Source organism: Drosophila biarmipes, chromosome X (assembly GCF_025231255.1).
Source record: "Drosophila biarmipes strain raj3 chromosome X, RU_DBia_V1.1, whole genome shotgun sequence".
Taxonomy (NCBI): Eukaryota; Metazoa; Arthropoda; class Insecta; order Diptera; family Drosophilidae; genus Drosophila; species Drosophila biarmipes.
In genome coordinates this window covers 4,863,137-4,877,588 of record NC_066611.1, presented here as the reverse complement: position 1 = coordinate 4,877,588, position 14,452 = coordinate 4,863,137, and the positions used below count along the sequence as shown (strand labels likewise).

Below are 14,452 nucleotides of genomic sequence, written 5' to 3'. Positions count from 1 at the left end.
TATAGTTTGAAATTTTAGATTAATTACTGATTGCTAAGACATAAAAAGCTTATTAACCACTGATCGACAAAAGATTGGGGTGTATAAATATGGAAATTCCTTGGGTATATTTATTATAGTTTGAAATTTAAGAAATTAAACTTGGAGATCATATGTTTGATAAAAAAAATGGGAAAAGCCAATAAACCAATGGTAAAATCACCATAGACCGAGTTGAGTTTGTTGCTGGTTAAATAGGAAGTTCCATTTTCCATGGAATATATATATAATAATATATATCTAAACCCCAAGATGAAATACAGATTAGCTTAAACATAAAATTTGAAAAGCAAATTCATTAAACGGTAACTCACCACAGACCGAGTTGAGTTCTGGGGTGCATAAATAAAGATAGTTCTGTAGGAAAAATTCTAATGTAGTTATATTTTCAATTCACCACGGATAATATAACCATTATATAAACTTTGCTTGGGATACATACTTTGGAAATTTCGTGGATAGTATTTAAATAAAGTTTGAAATTGGACTAAGTAAAACTGCTAAAGTACCACATTTGAAAAGCCAATTCACCACCGGATAACTCACCACACACCGAGCGATAGGCGCTCGAACAGCCCACAGCGATAGGCGATACCGATAACCATCGACTGCAGTTCCATCGCCAGCAGTCACGATAAAATAAACACCACCTCTATTTCTGGCATCGGCAATTATTTCCCTAAGTTTATATTTTTGCTCCCCGAATCGCTCGTGCTGTCGCCTCGAGGGCGATATGTGCTGACCACTGGAGCGCCTGGTATATCGGTTGCGGACTCCCATTTGGACACACCAGACCAAGCGCAGTTTCCAGTCGCGTCCGCTGCTATGTGCGAGTGTGCGTGCCCGTGTCCGTGCATGCGTCTGTGTGTGTGAGTGAGATCGGATCGGGAAGAGGTTTTTGCTGTTGTTGTTGTGCCGTTGCCATCGTTTGTTGTTTGTGCATTTTCCAGAGTCGAGAAATAAGAAAATAAATAAAAGGGAGAGAGCGGGAGCGAAGCGGAGAAGAGTGAGAGAAAAGGGCGGCAAACAGGCAGAAATTTGGAGCACGGGAAATCCACGGAGTCGTCGCTGAAGATGTTCTCGAAGAAGAAAAAGAAACCGCTGATCTCGATGCCCAGCAACTTCGAGCACCGCGTCCACACGGGCTTCGACAAGCGGGAGAACAAATACGTGGGCCTGCCCCTCCAGTGGGCCTCCATTGTGGGCAACAACCAGATCCTCAAGTCCTCCAACCGCCCGCTGCCCCTCGTCGATCCCTCCGAGATCACGCCCACCGAGATCCTCGACCTCAAGACCATTGTGCGTCCGCACCACAACAACAACAAGGCGGACACCACGTCGCTCAACAGCAGCAGCACCATGATGATGGGCTCCATGGCGCCGATGAATCCCATGGCCCCCGGCTCGCTTTCCCTGATGAACCATGGCCCCGGCATGATGATGCCACCCGAGGCGGGCGGCATCATACTGCCCAAGACCTCGCATGTGGCCAGGTCCAATTCGCTGAGGAGCTCCAGTCCGCCGCGGGTTCGCCGAGTGGCCAATGTACCGCCATCGGTGCCTGAGGAGGAGGGTCCTCCGACAGCAGGCGGCGGAGGAGGCGGTGGCGCCTTCAAGCCCCCCAATCCTGGTGGCCATCCCGCCCTGCTCTACACCAGTCAGCATGCGCATGCCAATGGAGCCACTGGCCCGCTGGCCGTGCGCACGGATCAGACCAACCTGCAGCAGTATCGCAGCAATCTGGCCCCGCCATCCGGCGGCTCCATTCCCCAGCACCAGCAGCAGCAGCAGCAGACCTCGCCCGTGGGTTCGGTGGCCAGCGGCACGCGATCCAATCACTCGCACACGAACAATGGCAACAGCGGCAGCTATCCTCCCATGTATCCCACAAACCATCAGCAGCAGCAGCAACAGCAGCAGCAGCAGGCCAAACAGGGCGGCGATCAGAACCAAAACCCCCTGCATCCACATGCCCATCCGCACCAGCATCCGCATCCCCACCAGCACCTGGCCAAGTCGGCTTCCCGGGCCTCCAGCTCCAGCGGCGGAGCCAGCAGTGCCGCCCAGCAGGCGGGCGGAGCGGGTGGTCAGCCAAAGCAGGACCAGCGCCTGACGCACGAACAGTTCCGTGCCGCCCTGCAAATGGTGGTTTCCGCCGGCGATCCGCGCGAGAACCTCGACCATTTCAACAAAATAGGCGAGGGCTCCACGGGCACTGTATGCATTGCCACGGACAAATCGACAGGTGAGAACACACCCCAAAGAAATCCTAACTAGCGATTGATTTAATGGTTTTGCTTTGCCAGGTCGCCAGGTGGCCGTGAAGAAGATGGACCTGCGCAAACAGCAGCGGCGCGAGCTGCTCTTCAATGAGGTGGTCATCATGCGCGACTACCATCATCCCAATATCGTGGAGACATACTCCAGCTTTCTGGTCAACGACGAGCTCTGGGTGGTGATGGAGTACCTCGAGGGCGGCGCCCTCACCGACATTGTCACCCACTCGCGGATGGACGAGGAGCAGATAGCCACCGTCTGCAAGCAGTGCTTGAAGGCTTTGGCCTATTTGCACTCACAGGTGCGTGACCAGCATGACACTGCCCAGTACCCGCCGCCCATTCCCGCTGCCCTCTCCTCGCCATTGTCTGGCCAAGAGCACTGGGCCCTGCCTGTACTCGCCATGCGATTCTTTGTGCCATTGGCTTGCCATTTGCGGCGCTTTCTTCGCCCTCTGCTTTCGCGTGGCTTTGGTTTCAATTTCTAAATGTTGTCACCAGCAAAAGCACTCGTCGTTGCCACCGCACAGTGGGGCAATCAGCCGCCCAAAGTGCCGGGTGAAATCGCACGTGCATGCCCTACCCCAAAAGAGAGGCTTTCATGGTACTGTAGTAGGTTTTTCGTATAGGCAGCTTAGATTTCTTGTTGAAAGTAGGTTTCTTTAATAGAAATTAGCTTAGATATGAATTTATTCTTGAGTTTTAGTCAATAGTAGTAGGTTTTTTAAGATGATGATTGTTTGGAAAAGTGTAATCTACGAATTAATATAGTAAATACTTAGGAGAACCATTTTTATGAAAAATTTTTCTGCCCAGAATTGGAAACAAGATGCAGAATAGTCTGAATTAAATAATATATTTTTGTTATTTGTTTAAAAGTTAGCAATGTCTTTTTGAATTATGTTGTTTTTTAACGTTACTTATGTTTAGATATTAATTTCTCTTAATAATTTCATGAGTTTTACTCAGTTGAAGTAGGGTTTTTAAGATAGTAAATGTTTAATAACGATTAAACTATAAATGAATATGGTAAATAATTAGGAAAACCATTTAATATTGCTTTTTGAAGACCTGAATTCGAAGCAAGCTGTAGAAAAGTTTAAATTGGATATCTTCTTTATGATTTATATAAAAGTGAACGATTTAAATTTGATATTTCACCAATATTAAAATTCAAATGGTAGAATATTATATATATTCGCTCTCTAGAACATTTAAACCCAAAAAGGCCCCATAATAGGGATCGAAAACAGGCTTGATTTGAACTATTTTAACGAAATTAGAACTAGAACCAGTTAGGTGTACTTTCTAGCGAAGAGCAGCACCAGTTCCCGTGGGAAGGGCATTCTTTTTGGGCGTCACAGGGCCGGGCTGGTTTCTTTTGTGCATTTTTGTCCCACGTTGGCTCGTGTAATGCGATAAGTGTCTGGGAGAAAGGGCATGGCGGAGAAAGGGGTGGGGGAAAACCGCAAACTGTGAGCACTTTTAACCAATTTCCCTTCTCTTCGGCTCTTTCTGCGCTTCCGATTGGCGAACAGGGCGTCATCCACCGCGACATCAAGTCGGACTCCATTCTGCTGGCCGCCGATGGACGGGTGAAGCTCTCCGACTTTGGCTTCTGCGCCCAGGTATCCCAGGAGCTGCCCAAGCGCAAAAGTCTGGTGGGCACGCCGTACTGGATGTCGCCGGAGGTCATCTCACGCCTGCCCTACGGCCCCGAGGTGGACATCTGGTCGCTGGGCATCATGGTCATCGAGATGGTGGACGGCGAGCCGCCGTTCTTCAACGAACCGCCGCTGCAGGCGATGCGCCGCATACGTGACATGCAGCCGCCCAACCTGAAGAATGCCCACAAGGTGTCGCCGCGCCTGCAATCCTTCCTGGACCGAATGCTGGTGCGGGATCCGGCGCAGCGAGCCACGGCCGCGGAGCTGCTGGCCCATCCTTTCCTGCGCCAGGCGGGGCCGCCATCGCTGCTGGTGCCCTTGATGCGGAACGCAAGACACCATCCGTAGATGGAGGACAGAGGAAGCCCTAACCAATCCCCCAGCCCACTGACAACGGTCCCCGACGACCCTACGTGGGCATCCATTTATGAAATTCTAGTATTAACATTCAGTTTGGCAACTGTACTTAATCCCTCGAAACGTTGTAAAGTCATTTAAGCCAGCGCACCCACATTTTAGCCACTCTCCCACATACCATATCCGAACCCATATCCCGTCACATTCCCACTGCCGTTCCAGAAGAGAATGCAATGTGCCTTTCAATCGCCTCCAAGAATCGATATAAATGTAGCATTTATCCGCCCCGAGGACCACCATCATTTACCATTATGTATAATTATTTCTGCATTTTGCTCTCTTCTTGTCAATATTAATTTGTGTGTGCATGTGTGTTTGATTTTTTTTAACAAGCCCATAAAACATTGTTCGAATATATATTATGTAAACGCTAAGAGATAATGTTAAAACTCGATATATATATACACATATATTTTTTATAAAAACAAACCTAAGCCTAAGCAAAGCGAAAACAACGAAGGTGTGAATCGAAAAGAGACGGATGCGCGCGGGCGGTGAGCGAGAGAGAAGGAGATGGAAAGCGCGCTGGAGAAGCATATTAAATTTTGGACATATTTTTATTAGACGTATAACTTATTAGGCCCCACTCTAAAGCGTCTGATGAACATTGACATATGACCGTGTGAAATGTTAACGCTCCGGACATATACGTACATTTAAACACATTCCCGATTTCGAAAATATCTTTTAGATCGTTTAGCTTACATTCTTTGTTCTGTTTTTTGATTTAACCCGTGTAATTATTAATTAATGAATAAACCGAAATGCAAAAATGTTCGATGTCGTTGTTTTAATAACCGATTGGATGACATATGGATCGTTTTAAGCAGTAAGAGGGAAGTGCTATTGTAATTATTAAACAAATCTATTGTTTCTGGATATCAATGTTATTCCAAACCATTTGTAAACATATTTATATGTATAATGTATTTTAATATTGATTGATTCTGGCTTCTTGAATGATCATGTTTATTCCAATCCATATATAATAACATAATATTAACTCATCTTTTAGAGTAAAATGATATAATAACATTATTTAATTATTATATATTGCTTCAGTACATTGATATATCATCTTTCATCATCCATAGGTAATAATATTCTATAAATTAGACTGATCTTTTGAATATGTAGATATAGGTCAAATATTATAATGTCTGCTTTTTGATGTAGTGACTATAGTATTTGCTTGATTGATATAAAATTTGGGATGTGGCTAGAAATAGGTGAGCCAAAGATTTCCTCCTCAGGTTGGAAACCCCTAGCCCCCAAGCCGCCTGTGCTAAGGGAAGAAGAAGTTGTAACTCTTAACGCTAGCATAGTACTTTATACTTCTCTGGTTTTTCAGTTGAAACATTATATCAATGGAAACAGCTAGTGTTCGATTTTGTTGTTTTTATTACTGGTTGATTGATTGTTTGATTGATGGTTGTGAAGAATACATAATTGTGCCCGTGCAAATAGCCGTCTATATATTCGCGAAACATATAGGGGTATCCGGCGCGGACATGGAGGATGGGGCTGGCTCTGGATTGTGGGCGTGGTCGTGGTCGTGGTCGTGGGTGGTGATTGAGTGAGTGTTGCGTGTGTGTGCGCGTGTTTTTGTTTAGAACATAAAATTACAAATATATTACATACACAAAAAATCAATTGCGAACTAAGAACTAAAGGGCACGTCGGGCTGCCACATAGCTAGCCATATGAATTGATGGGTTGGCGAGGAGGGGGTTTGTGGCATGGAGAGCGGGAGGGGCGACTTGGCCTGGGACCCGGTGTTCCTGATCCCGAATTCGATCCCGATCCCGATCCCGATCCCGCTTAGTTGCGCTTCCGCAGGGCCAGGCGACCGATGGGGCGCTTGGGCTTCGACTCCTCCTTCTGCTGCTGCTCCGACTCCTCGGCGGCGGCGTCCTCCACCGCCTCCACGGGCGTCGCCTTGGCGGGCTTCGACAGCTTGCGACGGCTCACTGGGGGAGAAATACGAGACTTTAGTACGGAACTTGGTTTGTTTTATCCTAACATACCCAAAAATATATGATAGCCCTTTCATTGCTAATAAAAATACTTGAGATTGTAGGTGAAATCAAGTTTAAACCCATCTGTTCTTTACATTTTCTGAATAAAACCTTATTGGTAATTAAGATTTTATGAAGAAATCTTTTTTAGCTGATCAAGTAAAATTGAAAATTTATTATATTTAAGAAAAAACATTTTTAAACAAACTAAGCATCACGTATAATCCAACGTCTACACATGAAATTAATACATATTTAAATAATCCTAAAATTTTTTAAAGCTACCATTTATATTTAAAAACAAAAAAATGGTACTAATTACTACTCATTCGACATGTTAGCCAGCAGAAGTATTTTTTTAAATTTAATATAATTAAGAGATATAAGCATTTAATGATTTTAAATGAGTAAATTATTTCTGACAAATATTAACAATTTAAAACAATAAAAAAAGTATCAATATTTTATAGTTTTTAATTTTATGTAATTAAAAACGTTATATTTATTTTAAAAATATTACCAAAAATGTTATCAATTAAAAAATATATTGTTTTTAATTTTATTCAATTAGAAACATGAAAACACAAAGCATTCAATTTAAATAAACAAGTAATATTTCAATAATTTCCTAAATTCTATGTTTTGTTTTGAGGATTATCTAAATAAATTAAGATTTATAAATAGTACTTTCTGAATCCGCAATCCCAGCCCAACTTACATGCAGAGTTGCCCTTGTAGCCCTTGGCGGGACTGGCGGCGGGGGCGGGTGCTGGCGCGGAGGCCGGCTCCTCCTGCTCGCCGGAGTGGGACTCCTCGCTCTTCTTGGACGGCTTGCTGGGACTCGGGGGCTTCTCGGCGCGGTGCTTCTTGGCGTTCGCCTGGCGGCGCTTCAGCGAGTTGAGGAAGTCGTCGTTGGAGCGGAACGGCCGGATGACCGGGCCGACCTTCTTGGGCGCCTCCGTGGTGGTGGTCGTGGTGGAGCTGGCGAAGGCCGCCTCGTCGCCCTCCTCGCCGTGGTCGCCGTGCTCGCCGGCCTCCTCGTCGTACTCCTCGCCCTCGCCGCCGGCATCCGCCGGTGCTGGCGCCGGCGTCGTCGTGGTGGTCACCTTGGCCGCCTTCCCGACGGGGCGGCGCAGGGAGATCCTCTTCGCCGGCGACACGGGTCCGGCCTCCTCCTGGGCGGACACCAGGCCGTAGCACAGGACGCACACGATGAAGAGCAGGCAGCTGTGGGGTGCAATTAATATCGAAAATGAATTAGTATTTAATAAATGGGTAGTACTAAATCATGGGTAGCAGTATCCCTCCAACATTGCTTTCATTTACTTGCAAATGATACTGACAATTTTTTTCTGGCTAGACACGTTGCATTGAGCCTTTCTAGAGATTTCAGACACTCTAACGAATGTGTTGATTAATTCCAAGAGACTTCCGGAGTAAACGGAGCTTTTGGTTTTGAGTCTGAAGGTTTCCAGACCTTTATTTAAATGCTAATGAAGCGTATTGCTCTTGCTAGTCTGTCAGTCAGTCCTTTGGGAAAGTAAGGCAGAGCATTAAGCCCCTTTAAATTTTGATTAAGTGCTTGAATATTCAAATTTTACATAAATCAAAACTGGGTAATTGGCATAAAAGTCCAAATGCATGTCGTTATACGAACAATGTTTCATTAATTGCCAGAATTTACTGGAAAAACTTGATTTACCAAGACCCAATACGAATTTACAATGTACTCCAACTTGAATTAACGAAAGTGAAGGGATCCAATGGCCGGTTGCCCAGTGATTTTTGGACGGGATTCGGTGTGGTGAATCCCCGGGGCAAGGTTGTCGCTAACACGCATCTAATCCTCGTGACTTCCAGCCGAACCCAGTCTTGGGCGATCAGGCAGGTCTGGTTGGACGGGTTATACAATACAGAACCTGAAGTCGTAAATATTGTGTAGATAAATGTGTACCCGCCCCTATATACAGTGAGATATGCTGGCGGAAACACTTGGGAAATTAAAAGAAATAGAAAATATAAGTCTAAGCAAGCTACAAATTTCTACAAATTTTAAAAAATTTTATACAAAATTGTATTTAAATAAACTATATATTTCTAGAATTACAAAATTCCAACAATATATTTAGAATATATTTCTTTATAAAATAAATATTTCTAAACTTTAAAAATTAAAAAAAAGTATTTTTAAGCAATGTAGAAATTTCAAAAAATATATGAAACAATATATTTACAATATATTTTTAAAATATTTTCAATAAATATAAAAAAGTATGAAATAAGTATAAAAAAGCATGTTGTTTCAATACATATATGTATAAAAACTACATACTTCTGCACTAAGGAAATAAAAAAAAAATGTATTTAAAATATAGTTTTATTAAACAGCAAAGAATTTGCAAAAAATAAAAGATAGCATGAATTCACAATATATTTTTCATAAACTACATATTTTTACACATATAAAGTTGACAAATTAAGATTCTCAATCAAAAAACGTATCAAAATACGACAAAAGAACCTTCCAAATATCATAAATAAATACTACATTGTGTTTTATGTTCGGATTGTATTTAAGTCTGTGTTTAACGATGTCGCTTATAAACGAACCCATAAATGTTGGTATTTCAACGACGTACAATCGTTTACTGAAACGGAAGCCGCGTTTTTTACTGCAACTTAAGCAAAAAGTGGTGGCCACTCGGTTTTCCTGTGAGATTTGTTGGTTTTTTCTTCTGTTTTTATGTCGCTCGCCGACGGAGCAGGAGATGTGCTAACAGATATTAATGTGTAAAGGTCAGGCAAACGGGTTTGTTCACTTTCGATTTCGATTTCGATTTCGATTTCGACTTCGATGTGGATATGGATATGGATTCGCCTTAATGCCAAATTCGAACGCGAATGAATGCTGCTCCGCTTTGCGTTTTTTCCTCCTATTTCTTGTTGTTGCAGTGAGTCAACTGCTCGTATTTTATGCAAAACAAAAGACTTAGGCAGCGAACTCGTTTTGAAATTCTTTCCTAGGCAGCGCTGAGGTCCAGTGTGTGTGGTTGTTGTTGTTGGAAAGGGGGCGGTCTGGAGAGGGGGTTGGGGCTGGTGGGGCGTGGGGCGTGGGGCGGGGGGAGTGGCCAAGGAAACAGGTGCTTATGCAAAAGGCGGTCGGCAGTCGGCAGCCGAGTGGCAAACCAGTTGGCAGCCAGCGGCGCGCCAGAATAAATTTAAGTGCGCGCTCGCACTGCAGTTGGCTAATAACGGTAAAATGCGCAAGCCAGGCTTTATTTTTAGCCAGCACCGCGGTTCATTTCCATTTTATTACCATATCTATCTGGCCGTGCCTGCGTTTTATTGCTCCCCCACTTTGCATTCATCGGCGCTGCATTTCTCCGATGGCTACTTGCTCGCTTTTGGGGTCAGCCAATTGGCTCGCCTTGGCTCGGATGCCTCCTAAGCACGGAGACATGGCTGGGGATGGCCCAGTTGAGCGGCGATTACGCAACCGGCAGAGGTGAAAGGCGTGGGCCCAACTTGTGGGTGCGTGCCTGGCATCTGCAACTTCCCAGTGGCTCAAACCCATTGCCCCCGGGCAGGGGCGTGCCCTGCCAGGCTCGCAAAGGGGGTTAGTCCCCCGCTCTACGCCCTATCAATAGGTCTTGCGTCTTTAATAGCTCACGTTTAGGCCATTTTGCTTTTACAGCCACGGTTTCCCTGTATGCCATCGTTTACCCTCCTTTCCTTTGAAGAAATGGTTTTTTCTTTGGGTTTTCGTTGAGCACTATGCACAAAAAGCTGAGTTTATCGCTTGTGAATGTTAAGTCATTCTTTAAAAATATAAATAAAATATATATAATTTTTTAAAATTATTTTCCTATAAAAAAGTATATTTATCTTTGAAATCTTTCCAAATAGAATCTATTTTTAAATAAATGTGAGTTAAATAATTTCTATCAACATTTCGTATTGCTGACGGTAATACTGATCATTATTTTTATGTTTATGATTATGTTTTTTAAGATATCTTTTAGAACCCTATATCGGCATTTCAGATGTTTAATAGTCTGAAAAAGATATTCTTCAATATTCCATAATGGTTTGAGAACAGGAAAAAGGAACATTTTTAATCAATTGTAAGAGATTATAAGATAAACAATTATAAAGTTAAACATCTTTGTTTCACACATTTGAGCTTTTTAAAAATACGTTGAATTTTATGTGAAATCTCTCTTTTTTTAAATACGATTTTCAGTGGTGCCTAATTGTTTACAATATTTTTTAGAAGCCAAAATTAGATAGGGCCTAAGATTAAATAAAAATATATGTTTCAATCATTTAAATGTGGCTGCTATCGAATTTAAGAAACTATCCTGCATTAAATCCTACGCCAGTTTATAAATAAGAAAATTCAATGGAGAGATTTCAAGATCTCAAGAGGATTTTTTCACACATTCATAAACTCTACTTGGGATTTTTCAAGTGAGGTGCTTCGTTCAAGCCCCGAAAGAAGTGTCTCCAAGCGCTGGTTTCCAGGCGAACCTAGCCTGGGCCTGACATTTGGCTAGGGCCCGTGCCCGAGCTTCTTCGCAACCGGTTTCTCGCCGGAACAATCGCAGCCGGGCCAGTCCCAGTGCCAGTCGCAGCCGCAGCCGCAGCCGCGCTCCACACCCACAACCAACCGCCGGGTGGACTCGGGCACAGGTACCTGGCACATTTCTAGCCGTGGGCCTGTTAGTAAGGCCTGGTCTGGTGCCAGCCGGTTATATAAGCCGACATTAGTTGCGAATTTATGATAAGCATCGCGTTGGCGAGAACTTCGTGGGGCAGGCGGAACCACTTGTTTAATGCAGCCTCATCGTCCCCGTCATCACCGTCGTCTTCATCCTCTTTGAGAGCTTGGTCAACACATTGGTTGGGCTTTAATTTATTTCACTTCATTTCGCTTTTGTTTGACTTCGTTCTTTTTTGCCTTTGTTTTTGGCCACTTTTGTATTTTATTTTACCTTTGGCTCATGGTCCATTTCGACTTAATGGGATGGCGTCATTGGGCCTACTGCGGATATGGAAATGAAAGCCGGCGTGGAACCTCCACCTCGAGCGGCCAAAACACTTAACAAATTTAAATACCGGAAGTTCGATGCATATTTATGCTTATTTTTCATTTAGGTTTTCGTTTAGTCACGATAAGACGTTTGGCTTCTTTTTAAGTATAAAATAAAATAATCGTTTGAACTAATAAGCATTTCATTGTATACTAATACGTTTCATTCATAAATTCATAAATTAAATTTAAATAAGGCCTCTTGTTTTCCTGTCTAATTAATTTAATTTAAAAATGAATTAAAAAAAAACATTTGATGAGTTTAAATACGTTTTATTGTAAAATAATTATTGTTTTTTTATCAATATTATTGAAATGCAATTTTTATTTGGTAGAGCTAAGCAAAAAATTAGGTTTGAAAAATGTTTTTAAATATATTGTAATAGTGTCTAGTTTCAAAAATGTGACTTTGAAGTTAAACATATATTTATAACTAGGGAATTTGAATTCTAAGTACACGCATTTAAATATACTTTTCCCTGGACAAAATATACAATATTGTTTCAAGTTTTTATATAGGATTCCAAAGAATACACATACCAAATTTAGAAGAATTAAAAAAAATGTTTATTAGATACTCTTGAAATTGTGAATTTTACATTGTGAAATAAGGATTTCTTTAGGTCATATGACACTAGCCTCATGGAATTTAATTAATTTGATTTGAAATGTAACAATGTTACATTATAAAATATTTTTGATGTATATATTTTAGATTACTTAAATTTGAGAGAGTATCATTTGAATATTACTCCTATTTAAAGCTTTTTTTAGGTTCAACTTAAAGAACTTTTATTTAAGTTTTTTTTTATTTTTGACTAAGGAACTCTAGTTTAAAGTTAGTTGTTTGGTAGGTAGGTTGATATTTCCACCTATTTTTTTGACTGTAAGAAACTCTTATTTCGACTTCTTATTACATACTTTTGACCATGAGCCACCCCTGTTTTTAAGTTCTCCAAGAGACCGTAGTGTGTAGATTCCACCAAAGTGCTGATCTTGATCCGTCAGTCCTCCCCGTCAGAGGCGACACCTGCCCCAGTTAATCCGCGCACGTTTTCTAATTGCCCAGGCGCCCTCATTGCGCGTCCCCTCCCCTTGCCACCTGCCACCTGCCACCGGCCCCCGCCTCCTGCCCCCGTGGCATGTGCACAGCCACCCATTACGGGCCGGAACGTGCACACTCGACACCGAATCGGATTCAAATTCGAATTCAGCCCGATTGAGCCGCCTTTATTGCTGCCGTGTGGGACCAGCTTCGGGGGCGGGGTGGCCTGTAGTTGAGGCGAAAAAGCCAAGTGGCCTGCGGCAAGTGGGTTCAATAACGGTGCATTGTGTGTCGCCGCCAGTTGGCCCAGTAAGGTGTCCGCTAGGCGCTGGCTGCCTGCCAAATCGATCGAGTTCGCCGCCTAAGTCTTTTGATTTGGCCCAGAGCGGTGTTTACGTTTCGCGCCCGCCTTGAAGTGCAGCGAATCGCGCACACACACTGGTCCACTCATTGCCAATTTGGAGCGCGAAAGTCCTTGAATCTTGGCTGTTGAATCTCGCGAATCTCTCGGAGCTCTCGGAGCTCTCCTCTGGTTTTGTGCCTACCTAAATGCAGCCATTATGCAATGCGTGATGGAGAGAAAATCCTGCTTTTAGCCGTCAGCCAGGCGCCTCGATCGCGGCGATCTGGGGTGATTAATTCCCGCATGCAGCGCGCCGATTAACACACATCTCGTACACCCAGGCGAGCGGTATTGCATTTATGCGGCGGTAAATGCAGCCAGATATGCGCTCTGTCCGTCAGCTGGCATTAAAAGTGCAACCGTTAATTTATAAGACAGCCGCGGTAATTAATCCAGCACACTTCGGTTGGGGCGGCGGGCGGCGGTGCTCTATTGGGCAGAGTGCCGAGGGGCAGGGCCTAGGGACGAGCCGCCGCTGACCTTGGGCCGCCCCGCATTCGCCCCCAGGCTGAGCGGCCTGAGCAGCTTTAACATTTGCCATTTCTTTGCCGGCGAAATGCCAGAGCCTCGGGCGCCGCGACAACTTCATCATCGCCGCCATGCTCGTCATGACCAAACTTTGGCATTTGGCGTTGCAGTTCCAGTTTGCCGCAGTTAAAGTTCAAATTGGCATTAAGCCGAGCTTACACCTGCATGTGGTCGTGCCCCAAAAAGGTTGCAAGTCAACCTGCAGCGATTGCCAATGCATTTCGACAGTTGGCAACTAAGTTGCCATGTTTGCCAGAGAAATTTGAGGCCTTACTACTATTGCCAGGCATTTGATACTGAATGAAATTGCTAAGATGCTGAAATAATACAATATCAAGTCTCCCTTGGGCACTGGAACTTTCTTTCTTTACTTTCGGAGTACCTGAGTGTGCAGTGCACCACTTAAAAAAATAGTTCTTGCCCTCTGACCGACACTTCATACAGTTAAAAAAATAGTCCTAGTGCTTTCTATACTTAGGGATCACTCACATGTTGAAGTACTTCATTTTGTCTCGTCTTGTGTGTGTGTTTGCTGTGCGGGAATTGAGAACTCGGAGCGCGCGCGTCTTAAACTTAAACTAGAAAAAAAACACTGGTATTGCTATTTCTTGGGGGGACGAGGGCTGCGGCTTGTGCTAGCGAGCGGAACTGACTGGCCACGATCACGATCGACTTCTAGAGGCAGACTGAACGTTACTTATGCCGTGTGCACACAGTTAACCTACGGCCATCCAATGTTTTGTGGCAGCGACGGCGGCTTCGACGGAGACTGCGGCAGCGGCCGAGCAACAGGTTCAGACCGCCCTAGCCGAGCCGCCTGCACCTCCCGCCCGTGGCCACCGCCTCCTCCTGCTGCCCCCACTCCTCATCCTCCGCCTCCGCCCTCGCCCTCGCCCATCCACCACTGCTCAAAGCTCTGCCCTGCACAGAAAGAAAATTCGATGAAGTATGTGTATTTATCTACAAA

General features: G+C 44.1%; 2 protein-coding genes across 2 annotated transcripts; one reads left to right on the top strand and one right to left on the bottom strand.

Annotated features, from left to right (window-relative positions):
• Positions 1 to 665: 665 nt before the first annotated feature.
• Positions 666 to 5,176, top strand: LOC108033171 (serine/threonine-protein kinase PAK mbt). The gene is made up of 4 exons (XM_050888368.1): positions 666 to 908; positions 990 to 2,284; positions 2,346 to 2,617; positions 3,854 to 5,176. The coding sequence occupies exons 2-4, from the start codon at positions 1,114 to 1,116 to the stop codon at positions 4,328 to 4,330; spliced, it is 1,920 nt and encodes a 639-aa protein (XP_050744325.1). The 5' UTR covers positions 666 to 908; positions 990 to 1,113; the 3' UTR covers positions 4,331 to 5,176.
• A 606-nt stretch (positions 5,177 to 5,782) lies between these two features.
• On the bottom strand, positions 5,783 to 14,187 carry LOC108033213 (nucleolar protein dao-5). The gene is made up of 3 exons (XM_017107468.3): positions 13,975 to 14,187; positions 7,136 to 7,644; positions 5,783 to 6,369 (listed from the first exon to the last, which is right to left on the bottom strand). Exons 1-3 carry the CDS (start codon positions 13,989 to 13,991, stop codon positions 6,221 to 6,223), a joined length of 675 nt encoding a protein of 224 aa, XP_016962957.1. The 5' UTR covers positions 13,992 to 14,187; the 3' UTR covers positions 5,783 to 6,220.
• Between the last annotated feature and the right edge of the window lie 265 nt (positions 14,188 to 14,452).

What these genes read in the sequence shown, in the direction of transcription:
- LOC108033171 (XM_050888368.1), top strand. Translation starts at nt 1,114, where the DNA reads ATGTTCTCGAAGAAGAAAAAGAAACCGCTGATCTCGATGCCCAGCAAC. An exon ending in TGCCACGGACAAATCGACAG is followed by an intron (nt 2,285 to 2,345) that starts GTGAGAACACAC and finishes TTGCTTTGCCAG; the next exon opens with GTCGCCAGGTGGCCGTGAAG. An exon ending in TGGCCTATTTGCACTCACAG is followed by an intron (nt 2,618 to 3,853) that starts GTGCGTGACCAG and finishes ATTGGCGAACAG; the next exon opens with GGCGTCATCCACCGCGACAT.
- LOC108033213 (XM_017107468.3), bottom strand. An exon ending in CTACAAGGGCAACTCTGCAT is followed by an intron (nt 6,370 to 7,135) that starts GTAAGTTGGGCT and finishes TTTCTCCCCCAG; the next exon opens with TGAGCCGTCGCAAGCTGTCG.